This window comes from Lissotriton vulgaris, chromosome 7 (assembly GCF_964263255.1).
Source record: "Lissotriton vulgaris chromosome 7, aLisVul1.2, whole genome shotgun sequence".
NCBI lineage: Eukaryota > Metazoa > Chordata > Amphibia > Caudata > Salamandridae > Lissotriton > Lissotriton vulgaris.
In genome coordinates this window covers 995,133,480-995,148,430 of record NC_141695.1, presented here as the reverse complement: position 1 = coordinate 995,148,430, position 14,951 = coordinate 995,133,480, and the positions used below count along the sequence as shown (strand labels likewise).

Below are 14,951 nucleotides of genomic sequence, written 5' to 3'. Positions count from 1 at the left end.
GCAAAGCAAAATCGCTCTAGGGAGAACATGTATAAAAAATGCAGGTATCTAAGCAGGAGTTATAAATTGGAATTTAGAGGATACTTCAGGACTATCAGATCAACACTCTGTAGACATTAGTACAAAAAGCATAAAAATATATTTGATATCTGCTTGTGAAATCTGACAGTAATTTATAATCTGTTAAAAATGTGATTTCATAATAGTTCATTTTACTTTTGGCTTGTCTTACCCGACAGATGTACTGGCTCTGTGGCCCCGGGGAGAAGGTCTTGGATCTGATGATAGTGCTTCCCCTGATGAAGGGAGTTTGCAAAGTGTTTGCCGGCCTCTTGTCTTTGGGACGCACAGCGTTGGGAGGATGGGAAAAGCCTTCAGTGTTGGTTTCTTTGTCCACCTGGAGAAAAAGGGAACACTACAGTCATGAAGAATGTCTTCTAATAAACTTCTACAAGTCACTTGCTTTCTAATTTTTGCACACCGAAATGTCACGGCTCACATCCGGGTCAGACTGGGACAGAAAAAGGGCCCGGCACCAACATTAAAGGGGCCGCCATTAGCTAAGAATATACCATTAAAAAATTGTAATATCAAGGAAATCAGCAGTAAAAAGTATCCCACTTGCTCATAACACCAGCTGACAACTGCTAAAAATCTGGCCCACTCCCTGATCTTTTAGACCAGCCCATCGGGCACTGCCTGATTGCTATATGGGCCAGTACGACCCTGGCTCACATGTACTGGCACCTGTTGTTAACACATCAGCAAACATGGGAGTTCTACTATGTCTACTATGTCTAAATCAGCATTTCTACTTGATGTCCCTCGTAGGGCCTCGCACATATGCCATTAACAAAGTGTCTATTCTGTTAAGTATACGTCACACATTTTCTAAGTAAGAATTGATTTTACTCATGTTACCAGTAAAGTTAGAAGAATTTGATAGATCCAGATGATGCTTTTAAGAGTAAACATTCCATGTTGCTTATAGAAACTGTTGTTAATTTGATGTACACGTGTCCACTTGCGCTGAAAAAGCTTGCAAATCTAAGTTCTATTTGAATGATGCGAAAATATGTGAAGGATGCCTCAATGCCTTTCTAATGACGTTATACCCGACATGCGGGATGATAGATCTCATCGGTGACAACATTAATGATCAGACATGACCAATTGTGCCCCTCATAACAGTAAAATGTTTTTGAGAGCCACCAAGGAAAATAGAAAATGTGATATCTGCATATGTAGAAGTCTCAGGTAGTAAGTGTAACAAAACAGCAGAGACACGTTCACTTTGTGCGTGCATAGATAAGTGATGAAATCAATGTGACAGCATTAAAAGAATACAATAATGCCTGATAATATTTCTATAGAGAAGAGTAGACATACTGTATAACTAAATTCCTGAATCGGAATATGTGTGGCTTAAAAGGGAAAAATGTAAAGTTGATATGTTCATTGTAATAAAACCACATCCATTCAAATATATGAAGTTCATATTCCATGTTTATAGCTTAATGAAGGAAAATGACTGTTGCAAACAAACAAATCAGTTAGCAGAACGACAATGTCTGGTTTATGAGCTTATTAGAAACAAAACAGGTGCCGACACCGATGACAACACATACACTTATCCATGCACACCACTAAGAGTTCGCAAAGTCAAGCCAACTTCGCTTTATGGACAGTCTCTCCATTTTAATTGTAAGTTTACACATATGGTATAACTACTGTTACATATGGTAAAAAAAAATAGCATTTTATTTATTTCTTTTTATTGACAATCAGGTATCTAAAAATCGATTCCAAGACATGTCACAGTACAAAAATGTTACAAGGAAATAAAAAATGTTTTATCGTTTGTCGAGGGCAACCTTTGTGGGGGAGCAGAAAAATAAGTCTATAAGCTAGAATCTGCTTCGCTACATCTATTACTCCAGATCCACTTAAATTTCTTCAGTGCTCCCAGCCCGAGAGAATAGAATTCTTCAAATTGTTTAACTCAATCCACTTTCATTACCATGTTTCAAAAGTGGGAGAGATTGGGGACATCCACTTTAGGAAAATTTGTGACTTTGCAACCAGGGACTCGTATAAAATAGTATTGTTACTGTCTCAACCTTAAATGGCAATTAGCGGACTGGATCCAAAATATTGACCCCTGTAAGTCTGGTTCTATGTGAGCTTGTAGCTTCTCCCCAATAAAAGCAAAGTCTTTCGCCCAAAAGACAGATAGTTTAGGACAGAGGAACACCATATGGCCGGGAACATTTGCTGCAAGCGATGTGGAGTATAGAAGAGGGCCCACTTACACTAGAGGGCCATACGCTTAAAAATCACTCCTCGGAAGGCCTTATGGCTGTTTTGCTCTTGTGTGTTGTGAAATCAATGCGAATGCTGCGAGAGTGACGGACTTGTGCAGATACAAATACAAAACCAGATACCAAATTTGCAGCGCCGTAAGCTTGCTTGTGATATGGGCTTTGCTGATATGCAATTTGAATATGCCAGATACCGGAGAATAGGTGAGTAGAAATGATTGCAAAGCTGGAAATAGGAGAGTATAAGGTTGGGCGTAATATCAGCGTTATCCCCAACTAACTGATCCCAAGATTTTATCTGCCCGGCTAGCAGGAAATTACTGAAACGATAATACCTTGCCTTCTCGCATATTTCAAAAGTACTGCATTTCAGGGGTAAATCTAACAGTCCACACTATTTCAGTGGCATCTGAGAGTGCAGCAGAGGGAACTGATCTTCTTGGAGTTGCGCTAACTTATTCACCATTACTTGCAGGACCTTATATTTAGAGTGTTTTGGCAATTTCATAGTTTTAGAAAAGACTGATAAATGGACATCAGACTCAGTAAGCATGTTTTGCAAATAAAAGCTGTTTGATAGACTATTCTCTGTAGCAGCGCGAATTAGCCAATCGAGAAAGGTGGCTTGATAATACTTCCTCATATGGGGAGTTCCAAGCCATCATAATCAATAGAAAGCTGAATCGCAGTAAGCTTAGTTCGGGGTGCTCTCCCTTGCTGCAAAATATTACGCATCATTTGATACACCTCGATAAAAAAAAGAGTGCACAACGGAGATCAAAATATTGGAAAAAAACAAAAATTATCAGGGGAAGGATAGACATCTTGATAAGCGCTACCCGCCCTATAATGCATAATGGTAGATTATGCCAGTTGGTTAACTTTTTTAAACTTTAAAGAAAACCGTCACTGAAAACTCTCAAGACCAACAAGAAAAGCACATTTCCACGGTGGCTAAAACAATTTTTTTTTGCTTAAAACCAATCTCACCCTTAAAAGGCAGTGTCAATAAAACCACACCAAATCTGCAAACTTGTAGTACAGCTCAGCAGCTGCATAACCACCTCCAACCCTCGCCCCCAAAATAAATAAAAACCCCAGAACTATTACTATGTTCCCCTATAAATGTAGAATCTGTGCTCCAACCAGTGTGGGAAACAGCTGTTGTATGTGTCCACTCTAGGAGGGGTGCAGGTAATTTAGTGAGACAGTGCGACTCATGCATACAGACCACCACAAATGCCAGAGGTGAGTGGCATCAGTCAATCGTAAGGAGGGGAAGATCTTCATTAAAACGACGCCATTCACTACAGCCAATGCGTTGACTCGCTTCTCCATTGTTGGACACCTGTACAAAGGGCCCAGTTAACAGCACCAGCTGCTCAGCCTTGTATGTCTGCAGTAGTTTGCACACTTGGGTGCAGCTATGTATTAGAGTCTCAGACGTGGGTGGCCTTCAAACAGCACAGAGAAAATAAAAATGCATGTAAAGAAAAGACAACTTTGCGGTTTCATCAGAATCTCGTAAAAGAGGGGGTTGCTTGAGAGAAGGAGAACTCAGGTGCGGTACCTCTCGAGTCCGGGGAGCTGTTGGGAGATGGATTAGACGTTCCACTGTGAAAAGGCCACTTTTAGTTGAGCTACTGGTCTCTTAAGTCAAGTCAAGTCAAGTCAAAGATTTATATAGCGCGCTACATACCCGGAGGGTCTCAAGGCGCTTGAAGAAGGGTGGGGAATTACTTGTCGAATATCCAAGTTTTAAGTTGCTTTCTGAATGCTAGGTGGTTCTGAGTGAGGCGAAGGTGAGTGGGGAGTGAGTTCCAGGTTTTAGCTGCGAGGTAGGAGAAGGACCTACCTCCCATGGTGGTTTTATTGATGCGAGGTACGGTAGCAAGCGCTTGGTTGGAGGATCGTAGTTGGCGGGAGGGCGTGTAGAAGGAAAGTCGTGTGTTGAGGCATTCGGGTCCAAGTTCGTACAGTGCTTTGTGTGCGTGGGTTAGGAGGCGGAAAGTAATCCTCTTATTGACGGGGAACCAGTGGAGGTTTTTCAGGTGATTAGAGATGTGGTCTTTACGTGGGATGTCTAGTATGAGTCTGGCTGATGCGTTCTGGATGCGTTGGAGTTTATTCTGGAGTTTTGCAGTGATACCGGCGTATAGGGTGTTTCCGTAGTCCAGGCGGCTGGTGACCAGTGCATGGGTGACCGTTTTTCTGGTTTCGGTGGGGATCCAGCGAAATGTTTTTTTGAGCATGCGAAGAATGTTGAAGCAAGATGATGAAACGGCGTTGACTTGTCTGTTCATAGAGAGTGAGGAGTCCAGGATGACGCCCAGGTTCCGTGCGTGGTCCGTCGGGATGGGTGCTTTTCCAAGGGCCTCTGGCCACCAAGAGTCATCCCAGGCGGAGGGGGAGGTACCTAAGATAAGGACTTCTGTTTTGTCTGAGTTAAGTTTCAGACGGCTGTGCTTCATCCACTCGGCTACATCTTTCATTCCTTCATGTAGGTTGGTTTTGGCGGTGTTAGGGTCTTTGGTGAGTGATAGGATCAGTTGAGTGTCATCAGCGTAGGAGATGATGTTGAGGTTGTGTTGGCGTGCGATGGCCGCAAGGGGGCTCATGTATATGTTGAAGAGGGTGGGACTGAGTGAGGACCCTTGTGGTACGCCGCAGATGACTTCAGTGGCCTCTGAGTGGAATGGTGGGAGGCGGACTCTCTGGGTTCTTCCGGTGAGGAACGAGGTGATCCATTCCAGTGCTATTCCTTGGATTCCGATGTTTCTGAGGCGCTGTAGAAGGGTGCTATGGCAGACTGTGTCGAAGGCTGCAGAGAGGTCGAGGAGGATGAGGGCGACTGTGTCTCCATTGTCCAGTAGAGTTCGAATGTCGTCTGTTGCTGCGATGAGTGCGGTCTCAGTGCTGTGTTTGGCTCGGAAGCCGGACTGTGAGGAGTCGAGGGATTTGTTGGTTTCGAGGAAGGCGGCGAGCTGGTTGTTGACAGCTTTCTCGATGACTTTGGCCGGGAATGGGAGGAGCGAGATGGGGCGGTAGTTTTTGAGTTCGGCTGGGTCAGCTGTGGGTTTTTTCAGAAGGGCGCTGAGTTCGGCGTGTTTCCAGCTTTCTGGGAAGGTGCCGGATTTGAGGGAGCAGTTGATGACGTCTCGGAGGTGTGGTGCTATGATGGAGTCTGCTTTGTTGAAGATGTGGTGAGGGCAAGGGTCTGAGGGGGATCCTGAATGGATGGAGTTCATCAGGCGAATGGTGTCCTCAGTGGAGATTGGGTTCCAGTCATTAAGGATGTTCAAGGGGGGTGAAGGTCCTGCAGAAGGTTGGGTGGGTTGGTCTCCGGGTCGGTTGTCGAAGCTGTTGTGGATGTCTGCGATTTTGTTGTGGAAGAACGAAGCTAGGGAGTCGCAGAGGGCTTGAGAGGGGGTGATGTCGTTGGAGTTGGCTGAGGGGTTGGTAAATTCTTTGACGATGTTGAATAGTTCCTTGCTGTTGTGGGCGTTGTCGTCTAGTCGGTCTTTGAATGCGGCTTTCTTGGCAGATCGGATAAGTTGGTGGTGTATGCGGGTGGCGTTTTTGAAGGCGTCCCTGGTGCTGGGGTTTGGGTCTTTTTTCCAGGCCTTCTCGAGGGAGCGACAGAGTTTCTTTGATTTCTTAAGATCATCGTTGAACCAGGAGGCGTTTTTGCTGCCTAGTTTGGTTTGACGTTTTTTCAGCGGTGCTAGGATGCCGGCGCTGTTGGATAGCCATTGGGTGAGGTTAATTGCTGCTTGGTCGGGGTTTGAGGAGTGGGCAGGGGGGTTTTGAAGAAGCGATGAGGAGATCTGGTCGATGGTGATTTTGTTCCAGTTTCTTCGCAGAGTAGGTTGAGGAAGGTTGTGAGTTGTGGTCTTATTGTAGGTAAAGTGTACGCAGCTGTGGTCCGTCCAATGGAGAATAGTGGTGTGACTGAAGGAGACATGTTTGCTGGAGGTGAAGATAGGGTCGAGTGTGTGACCTGCGATGTGGGTGGGCGTAGTGACAAGTTGTTTGAGTCCGAGGTTGGCGAGATTGTCCAGAGGGAGGTGGCGTTGCTGTCATTGCTCTTTTCCAGGTGAAAGTTGAGGTCTCCCAGTAGAATGTATTCCTCGGAGGGGAGGGCGTGTGGGGTGATAAAGTCAGTGTAAATGTATTGCGATTTATATAGCGCACGTATCACCCGAAGGCATCAAGGCGCTTGCCTTGGGAACCCGTCCTGGTATTCCCCTGTGAGATAACCCCAGCAGGGTATCCACAAGGTGAAAGCCAGGCATCCCGCCGCGAGGGGCCATAGTGGAGATTAAGCAAGCTATTGCCCAGAGTCGCAGAGTGTGAACCCGTGAGTCGAGTAGGCACCGGAACGAGAATTATCGAGTCCGTGGAATTTTTGAGCCCAAGACCCGCCGAGGCGGGGAATTGAACCCTGGTGCAGGACCGATCTCAGCTTCCGGGTCTGCCACCTCTAACCTCTGAGCCACACTTCTCCCATGAAGTGTGGCAAACCCTTACTCACGACCACAGAGTTACAGTTTCATTCTTCAGAGCTACTTGCTGCCACTTTCAGAACTCTTTTGTAGGATCAGGAAGGAGAAGGAAGATTCTTTGATAAACTATGAAATGAGACTTCGCTATGAAAAAGATATGGCAAGGTGATAACGTCGCTGAATTGTGCGCGGGGTCCTGGAGGTCGGTAGAGGAGTGTGCCTCTGAGTGTGGTCTTGGGGTCGGTGTGGATCTGGAAGTGAAGGTGTTCGGCGCTGGCAAGGTTGACGTCTGAGCTGGTTGAGATGCGGATGGAGTTCTTATGGACGATAGCGATGCCTCCTCCTGTTTGGTCGGTGCGGTCCTTACGGATGATCTTGTAGCCTTCCGGGATGGCAATGGTGATGTCTGGGGCTGATGATCCATGTTTCTGTTAGGAAGGCGACGTCGGAGAAATGGTGTCTAGTAGGTTCCAGAGGTCGATGGCGTGTCTGTGGACTGAGCGGGTGTCTGAGCAGGATGCATTTTAGGTGGTTGGAGTCAGATATCTGTTGTGCGATCGTGGATGAGGAGTTTATCTTGGTGCCGTAGAACTTGCAGGAGTAGCATGTGAAGGGTCCATGGGTGTGTCCAGGAGCGGCTTGGGCGCAGTTGGGGAGTCGGCCGGGGTTAAGGGTTAGGAGGGTGGAAGCATCGTATGTAATGCGGGAGGGCTGGGCATTGCATGGACCAGGGGGTCTGGCATTGGGCGCAGCCTTGGCGCGGACGGGCGTAGACGGGCTTACCTTTGGCGCACCTTCGGCGCGGCCGCAGCGCTTGGACGCTGCGCGTTTTGACATCTGACATAAATGGAGAGTGGAGGGGGGCGTAGGGAGGGAGGAGCAGCTGGGGAGGCGGGTGCGGGGCGGAGAGGAGGGGCTTGTTCGAAAGCACAACAAACAAAATGGCAGTAGAGGAAAATACGAGCTGGGAGAGCTTGGGCCCAAAAAGTGAATTAAGCAATGGAGGGAAGGCACAGGTAAACGAACAGCAATATATACGGTAGAAGCCAACCAAAGCGAGCGCAGTGCTAAATGCATCATTAATGGAGAAATGTGAGGCACCAGCACTTCGTCTTTTTCTGATTATAAAAGGGCATAGCACAGCAATTATATCATTTTAATGGGTGCCCAAGCCATTCCCATGAAGTGTGGCAAACCCTTACTCACGACCACAGAGTTACATTCTTCAGAGCTACTTGCTGCCACTTTCAGAACTCTTTTGTAGGATCAGGAAGGAGAAGGAAGATTCTTTGATAAACTATGAAATGAGACTTCGCTATGAAAAAGATATGGCAAGGTGTTACAAGAAGCAATATAATGGCACATTCAAACCGCTCCCTGATCTTACCTTTATTGTAGCAGGATCAGCGCTGTGCCCTTCAACTGAGGTCCCTGTGTCACTTGGAGCCGTTTCAGGATATTCCTCATCTTCATTGCCACTGATGCCCTCTTCGCCTTGGAAACTCGCCTCCTCATCTTGCCTGGCATAAAACAGTGCTATGTTAATTCTGTAGGACCTCACTTAGGCAAAAGCATTTCAGCACACTCCACTCTATTTGTATTATTATATTTTTTATGCCCATGGTATATCAGAACAATCTAGTTCTAAGGCGCACAAGAAGAAAATGTGAAGGAAGGAGGGGGTAACGAAAAGTCTGGGAGGCCACATTATGAGAGAGGGGACATTAGAAACTGATTATAACTTCATTCAGTGTCAGTAAAGGAGTTCATCAGAAGCTTTGCACGTCACTAGATTTGCGACGTTTCGACACAAAGGGGACCGTGATCTCTATGAAGTTATTTCTTTCCTAGATTTTTTTCTTCTCCATTTAGTCATAAAGAGCTTTTTGCCTTTGTTACACCGTAGGTTTCTTCCAGACCCAGTCAAAGTAATATCTCTGTTAGGGATATGGGAGGTTTATGTTGGGTTGCCTACCACATGGTGCAGGTGGTGTTTAATGTAACTTGTGTGATAGATAGCCAAGTTAGTTTGAAACAATGAGACGTAGGCTCATGTTTTTTCAACCCCAAAATGATTTTTATAGATTTGTTTTGAACCACTCGTAGTTTGGTCAGAATCTTAAATGTGGCACAGAGGAAAACAAACTTACTGCTATATCGCTTACTTGTACGTTATGTTATAACATATTTATAAAGCACACATACACCAAAGAGGTTTCATGGAGCTAGGGCAGAGAGGCGAGGGATACCCAAAAGGTTAGCGATAAGCCTGTTTAAAAAGCCAGGTTATCAATAAGGTTCTGAAGCTTTCATATGAAGTTGCAGCTCTAATCCGTGGAGGGAAGAGAGTTTCATACATTTGGAACAATCAGAGCCAACCTAGTATCACTGAATCTCTTCCTGTTAAATTTGGGGATTTCTAATAGATTTTAATGGTGTATTGTGCTTTATTCTACGAGAAAGTGTCAGAGTACAGAACAATGAAAGAAATCCAACATGCCACCAATCATGGAGCACTGTTCAACAGATACTATGGCAGGTCAAAAAGAGCCCCAGGGAGTCAATAGATTGACTCCTCCACACTCTTTACTGCATCTACAGTTAGACCTTCAAGGCACCCTACGTCAAACATATTCATATACTTGTGCACCCAGCGGTGAAAAGGAAAGTGGAATCTCTGCTTTGCTGTTGAAGACAAGGCCTCTCCTAGGACAGAAGCATCAATGTTAGTAGATTATCCCTCAAAAGGGTGGTGGAGCACAAAGATTACCCATTCTTTACAAATCACAAATGTCACAGACACTTGAAAGTACGAAAGTGCACTTCACAAGTGGGCCCAGAAAACACTGGATCTAATCTGGTAGCAAAGGATAGTTTTCCACTGACGTGAGGGATTTCGGGTGTCCAAGCTAGAATTTGGCCAAAAGCCCATAGTTCAGTCGAAGGATTGATGGAGTTTGTGTGGTTCGGAAACTACTTGCAGCAGTGGAGGAGTGTAAGTATCAATAGGGTTCAGCCTTGCAATTGCTTATGCATAGATGGCAGTATTTTAAGTGGAAGGACGTGCCCCCCAACAGAGGCTGCGAGACACCCTGGAGGGTTTCACGAGCTCTTAAGTCAGAGCGGCGACCGATGTTCTTGCGCTATCTCCTAAATCCTTAATCAACCTCGGTTAATTAGGATGGTAAGGTATTAAAATCTCGGCAGAAAATCTCGGAAACACTGCACTTTTGGGAGCAGCCAAATGGAGGCAGGGCCCCCCCCAACAGAGGCTACGAGACACCCTGGAAGGAAGGGGGCAGGGTGGGGGCACCAGCAGGAGGGGGCAGGAGTGTCAGCGCCCGACTGGGGGGCACCGGACCCCCTGGAAGCAGGCAGCTCTTTGTAACATCTGCGCCGTTTGCATTGGAAGTGGCTGGTGCGCAGTGATTTGTGTGCATGGAGCCGGGACACCCTGTGCACGGAGCCGGGTCCCCCTCATGCACGGAGCCAAGAGCAGGGCTGCTGGGAACAAGCGAATCCCGAAGTTGCAGCCGGTGTGCGGATACCGAGATGCAGGAGCCACGGAGCCCGGCGGGAGAGCCCCGGGGGGGATGGGGTGTGTGCAAGTGCTGCATGGGGGAGCTTAAGTGCCGGTGGGCAGAGCCCAGGAGGAGATAGGGCACGTGTGCCCGATGTCAGAGGACTGGGGGGGTCACATGGGGTCCGGGAGTGCCCGATCTGATCAGTTTAAGTGCCAGGGGGCAGAGCACGAGGGTGGGGTGAGTGAGATTGCTGGGGGGTTCCAAGAGTGTTTGGAAAAATATCTGAAACAGCTGAAACAACAATACACAAAAGGAGTGAGCATTAGTTCTCTCTTTTCTCTTTCAGAGCCGGCCGTCTCGCCGGCCGTCCGAGACGACCTTAGCCTGACTTGCTGCTGGCGTAAAAGCTTTATCATCTTCTTTATGGGACCATCTGTTTGGCACCATAAAGAAGATAAGAAACCTTTTACCACAGCAGTAAGTCAAGGAAGCCAGTCTGAAAGGGACGGGGCTAAAAGAGAAAGAAGTACGTCACAGGATGCTCTTTCCCAATGGCTGGCCACCGTTTAGCATGAACGGTGACGCCATCCAATGGGAAAGAGGGGCGGGGCTTAAAACCCGCTAGTGAAATATCCTAATAACACTAAACTCCGCCAGCGAGACTTCGACCTAAAAGGCTTTGTCGTGATATGCATCGCAAATTAAAGTTGGTGTGTGAATGTGGTGTTTGTTCTATAGAAGTTGAAGTGGTTATTGGGTCCATCGTGGCCTAAGATCCTAGGATATAAAGATAGGAGATGTAACATTGAGTTACAGTGTAGAAGACATTGAGTGTAGTTGTCTGCTGTGCTGTGATGCTTGCCATGAGACACAGTCGGCAGCGTTATCAAGATAAGGACTTTATCTTTGTGTGACTGAGACGTGGTTGGTATAGTTGATCTTAGTGCACAGGGGATCACTATCAATCAGAGTGAGATCCCGCTGGTCGAGGATTCACTTGAAGTGAATGATAGAATAATGATGAACTGTCTCTTATGCGTATGAATAATCATTAATTTCTTTTGCGGAGCAGACAAAGTTAGTTGTTGCAATAGCTTGCATTGGTTTGTGTGAATTACTTCGAGAACGTGTTCGAGAGAAATTGTAAATTAGGGTGAGATGCTGCAAAGAATGAGAGTGACATCACAGTGTGATGCGCTGGTATAGGTCGGATGGTGTAGAGCTACAATGGTATTGGTTAAATGCGCACTGGGATTAATTGTGATCGCCGAACCGAGAATTGTGGGTGAAAAATCATTTCCTGGCTTCAACGGAAAGTCATTTGTGTATATTGCATATTATTGACTGAAAATTGTAATTCTTTAACCTCATCGATGCTTGAGATATTCCTCTCCTGTGCTGGGCCATAATAGAACTGGGTGTGGTCATGACGAGCTCAGCTCGTCATGAGCACACAAGCACCGTGCCTCATGATGAGCTGAGCTCGTCATGAGCATCCAAGGGGTTACAGGGTTACGAAGCACGATATGGGGAGATGTGACTGTGCCTGTTAGAAAGGGAATACATACACCACCTGAAGGAATGCCAGGCTGTACTATAGTGGTAGAAGAGGGTTTCACACATGTATTTGGCTTGAAAAAAAGACACAGAATTATTGAGAAAGATGGTGCATTGCAATTTCTTCGTTATGGAACATTACATTTGAGAATTATAGAGAATTTAAGGAGGACACTATGAAATTAAGCCTCCTCCTAGACTTAGACAATTCGAGGTATTGAATGTCTGGGAACATGTGGCTCATTTGAGACAGGTAGGTCGATAGATATCAATGTAGTGTCAACAAAGCCATACACACTAAATGGGATGCAGAAAAGAAAGCCTAGAAAATTGACATTATGGAGGGAGCTAAATGATATCCTGTACTAATCACAGAAGAGGGGAAAGGTAAACAAAAGGAGAAGAAAAAGAATAAAGAGTCAGATGACACAGAGAATGCAGCTGAGGACAGTGATGGCAACATAAATGATGACTTTATAACTGAATTACTGTTAAATCACCCACCTCCATACAATGACACCCTGACTGGTGGAGGGAGCAATGTGCCCATAACTGAAACGGTTGATGTGCCTCCGGCATCACTAAATATAAATCCTGATCCTATTGTGGAACTGTCACGAATGACAGCCCCTTTGACTCTACAAACTCTGAATACCCCAGATGCATTGACCATTCCGGTCACAATTGGTCCTGTAGTTCCTTTGTATAAGCCTGGAGAAGCAGGACACAATGCCCATACTTTGACTGTTTCTACTGGAATAAGTTCCATGGCTACTAACAATTCAGTGGACAGACAATAAGACACTTTCCTAGAGTTCTGACTCAAGAGAATACCCCTTGTGCTGCAAGAGCAGACTATACTTTAAATCAGAAAGGATTTGATCTAAGCAGAAGATTGTCAGAGATTGTCACCTTTTTTCTTGCCCATCACAAATGCCCCACCGATGATGAATTACAGTGTCCCTAGGACCTTCAATGACTATGCGAACGCCGACTTCTGACATGCCCCTTTTGAATTCACTGCCTGGTCCAACTAGTGGTACTTATAGAGAAAAAAACTCTTCATACTCTAGCAGAGCAACCAGGTCTTGTTGCCCAAGAATTTGATGACTGGTTCAAAGGTACTGATACCTGAGAAAGTAGTGGACATCCTGAATAGAGTTGAACGAATGCACAAGTTCCTGAGAGAGAAACATCAATGAATGTGGCGAGATTAAAGGTAGAATTAGAAGCAATGATAATTGTGACTCTACATGTCACGACTGAATGCATACCAGGATGATGAACTACTGGTCTTATACAAAGACACTACCAGACGTGCAGGACAGGCTCATGAGAGACTGACGCAACTAGCCCATAGATATGGAATTGATGTACAGAGGTCCAAAATTTTCCAGAAAAATTACAGGTTATGCTTTTATGCTTTACTAACAAAATCTCGTAAACATGCATCTGCCAGAAAGTAGAGTACTGATTAAGGAGTTAACTGCATAGCATTTGAAAGTGGAGTGAATTAGATAAATGGGAAGTTAGATGATGAAAAAAAAAGCTGAAGAAATTTAGGGTGCAACTGCCTCCATCTGTAACAGAGGAAGAAGAGGAGGATGTACAAATGCTTTCCATTAGAGAGGTGCCTGGTGGAGGGTATTATGTTAATGCACCATGGAGTAGTGCTGATATCACTTCATTCACAAATGAGTTCCTGAGATTAAGAGCGAACCCATTGGAATGGTTCAGACAGGTTGAGCAATTTGTGAGAACGTTAAAGGTATTGTGGAAAGATTTGGATACTTTATTTGAAACTAGCTTACCCATCGCACGTTGCTGCAATCTCAGAAGAAAGGAAATTTAAGGAAACTTGTTATGATAACATTTAATTTACATTGTGTCATTTTTATTGAAACTTATTCATTGTAATATGAAAAATATTTTAAAGTGTTGTTTTAATTCTGTTTATTTATTCAAGTGCTTGTGGATGCACAGTATTTTTTTGTTTTTCCGTCTGGTGCGTACACGAATAAATCAGAAGGTTTTCCGACGCGTGAGCTGGCCACATACAGTTGTCCATGTGAGAAGCACGGATTCTCCAAATCTAGTCCACACACTGGCAGCGATTGTCCTTGTGCTTTGGTGATGGTCATTGCAAAAGCGAGTTGCACCGGAAACTGTAAACGTTCAGTGTTGGAAAGATTATGGGGGGCCGATATTTAACAATTTTTTTTTGTTTTTTTTTGCCAGAAACCTTTGCAGGAGTGTACTCAACAACTCCCCAAAGTTTCATGCCGATCGTATGAATGGTGTAGTAATGCATAAAGGACAAACAGACATACTTTTGTTTATATATATATATATAGATTGTAGTCCCAAGTGGTTTGTGGTCTGAATGCTAAGTTGCGGTGGATTGGCCCGAGGTAGAGCTGATGAGACATCCTTAATCATATGCACCATCAGCATTGGGAATGAAAAAGTATAACCAGGTGATTACATTTTTGAAAGCAAAAATCTCTCCTAAATAGATCGATTGGTTCAAGATTGACAGAAGGACCCAAGAATCCAAAAAGTCAATACATACTTACTATGAGAAATTGTTGCAGGCATTCAAACAATTTAGTGGTACAGAGATTATTGAGGCAAAGGATATGAGATATTTTTTTACCACGTTTGTGTATGGGTTGAAGCCCAAAGTTAGATCCATGATCCAGCAGCATTTGATTTGTTGGCAGAGTAAGCCCATTGAAGAAATTCAGCGATACACATAGTTTTACAGTGCTGAATTGGAGATGAAATAGAGGAAATTGATGATAGCGCCGATGAAAGCTTCTTAGAGAGTTCAGAACACACAGTTTGTTGGGAATATTAGTCCCATTCAGGGAGTGTATCAGCAGGGAGCTCTAATGATGCAACCTCAAGGTAGAGGATGCGGTGTTCCAACTGACCAAAAAACAGGTGTTGATGTGCAGACTTTGAAGAAAACTAGGACCCTGCCATGTTTGTACCAGGTTAGGGCAATGGACGCACAGGTGTTGGGCCAATACTTGTAACAT

The 14,951-nt window shown here is 45.1% G+C and overlaps 1 protein-coding gene across 1 annotated transcript in view; it reads right to left on the bottom strand.

Annotated features, from left to right (window-relative positions):
- WWC1 (WW and C2 domain containing 1) overlaps positions 1 to 14,951 on the bottom strand; it is a 370,240-nt gene that overhangs the window by 29,558 nt on the left and 325,731 nt on the right. Inside the window, exons 18-19 of the mRNA XM_086931411.1 lie at positions 8,214 to 8,346; positions 233 to 397 (exon numbers count right to left, since the gene is read on the bottom strand). Of these exons, the coding sequence (XP_086787537.1) occupies positions 233 to 397; positions 8,214 to 8,346 (298 nt within the window). The remainder of the gene's footprint in view (positions 1 to 232; positions 398 to 8,213; positions 8,347 to 14,951) is intronic.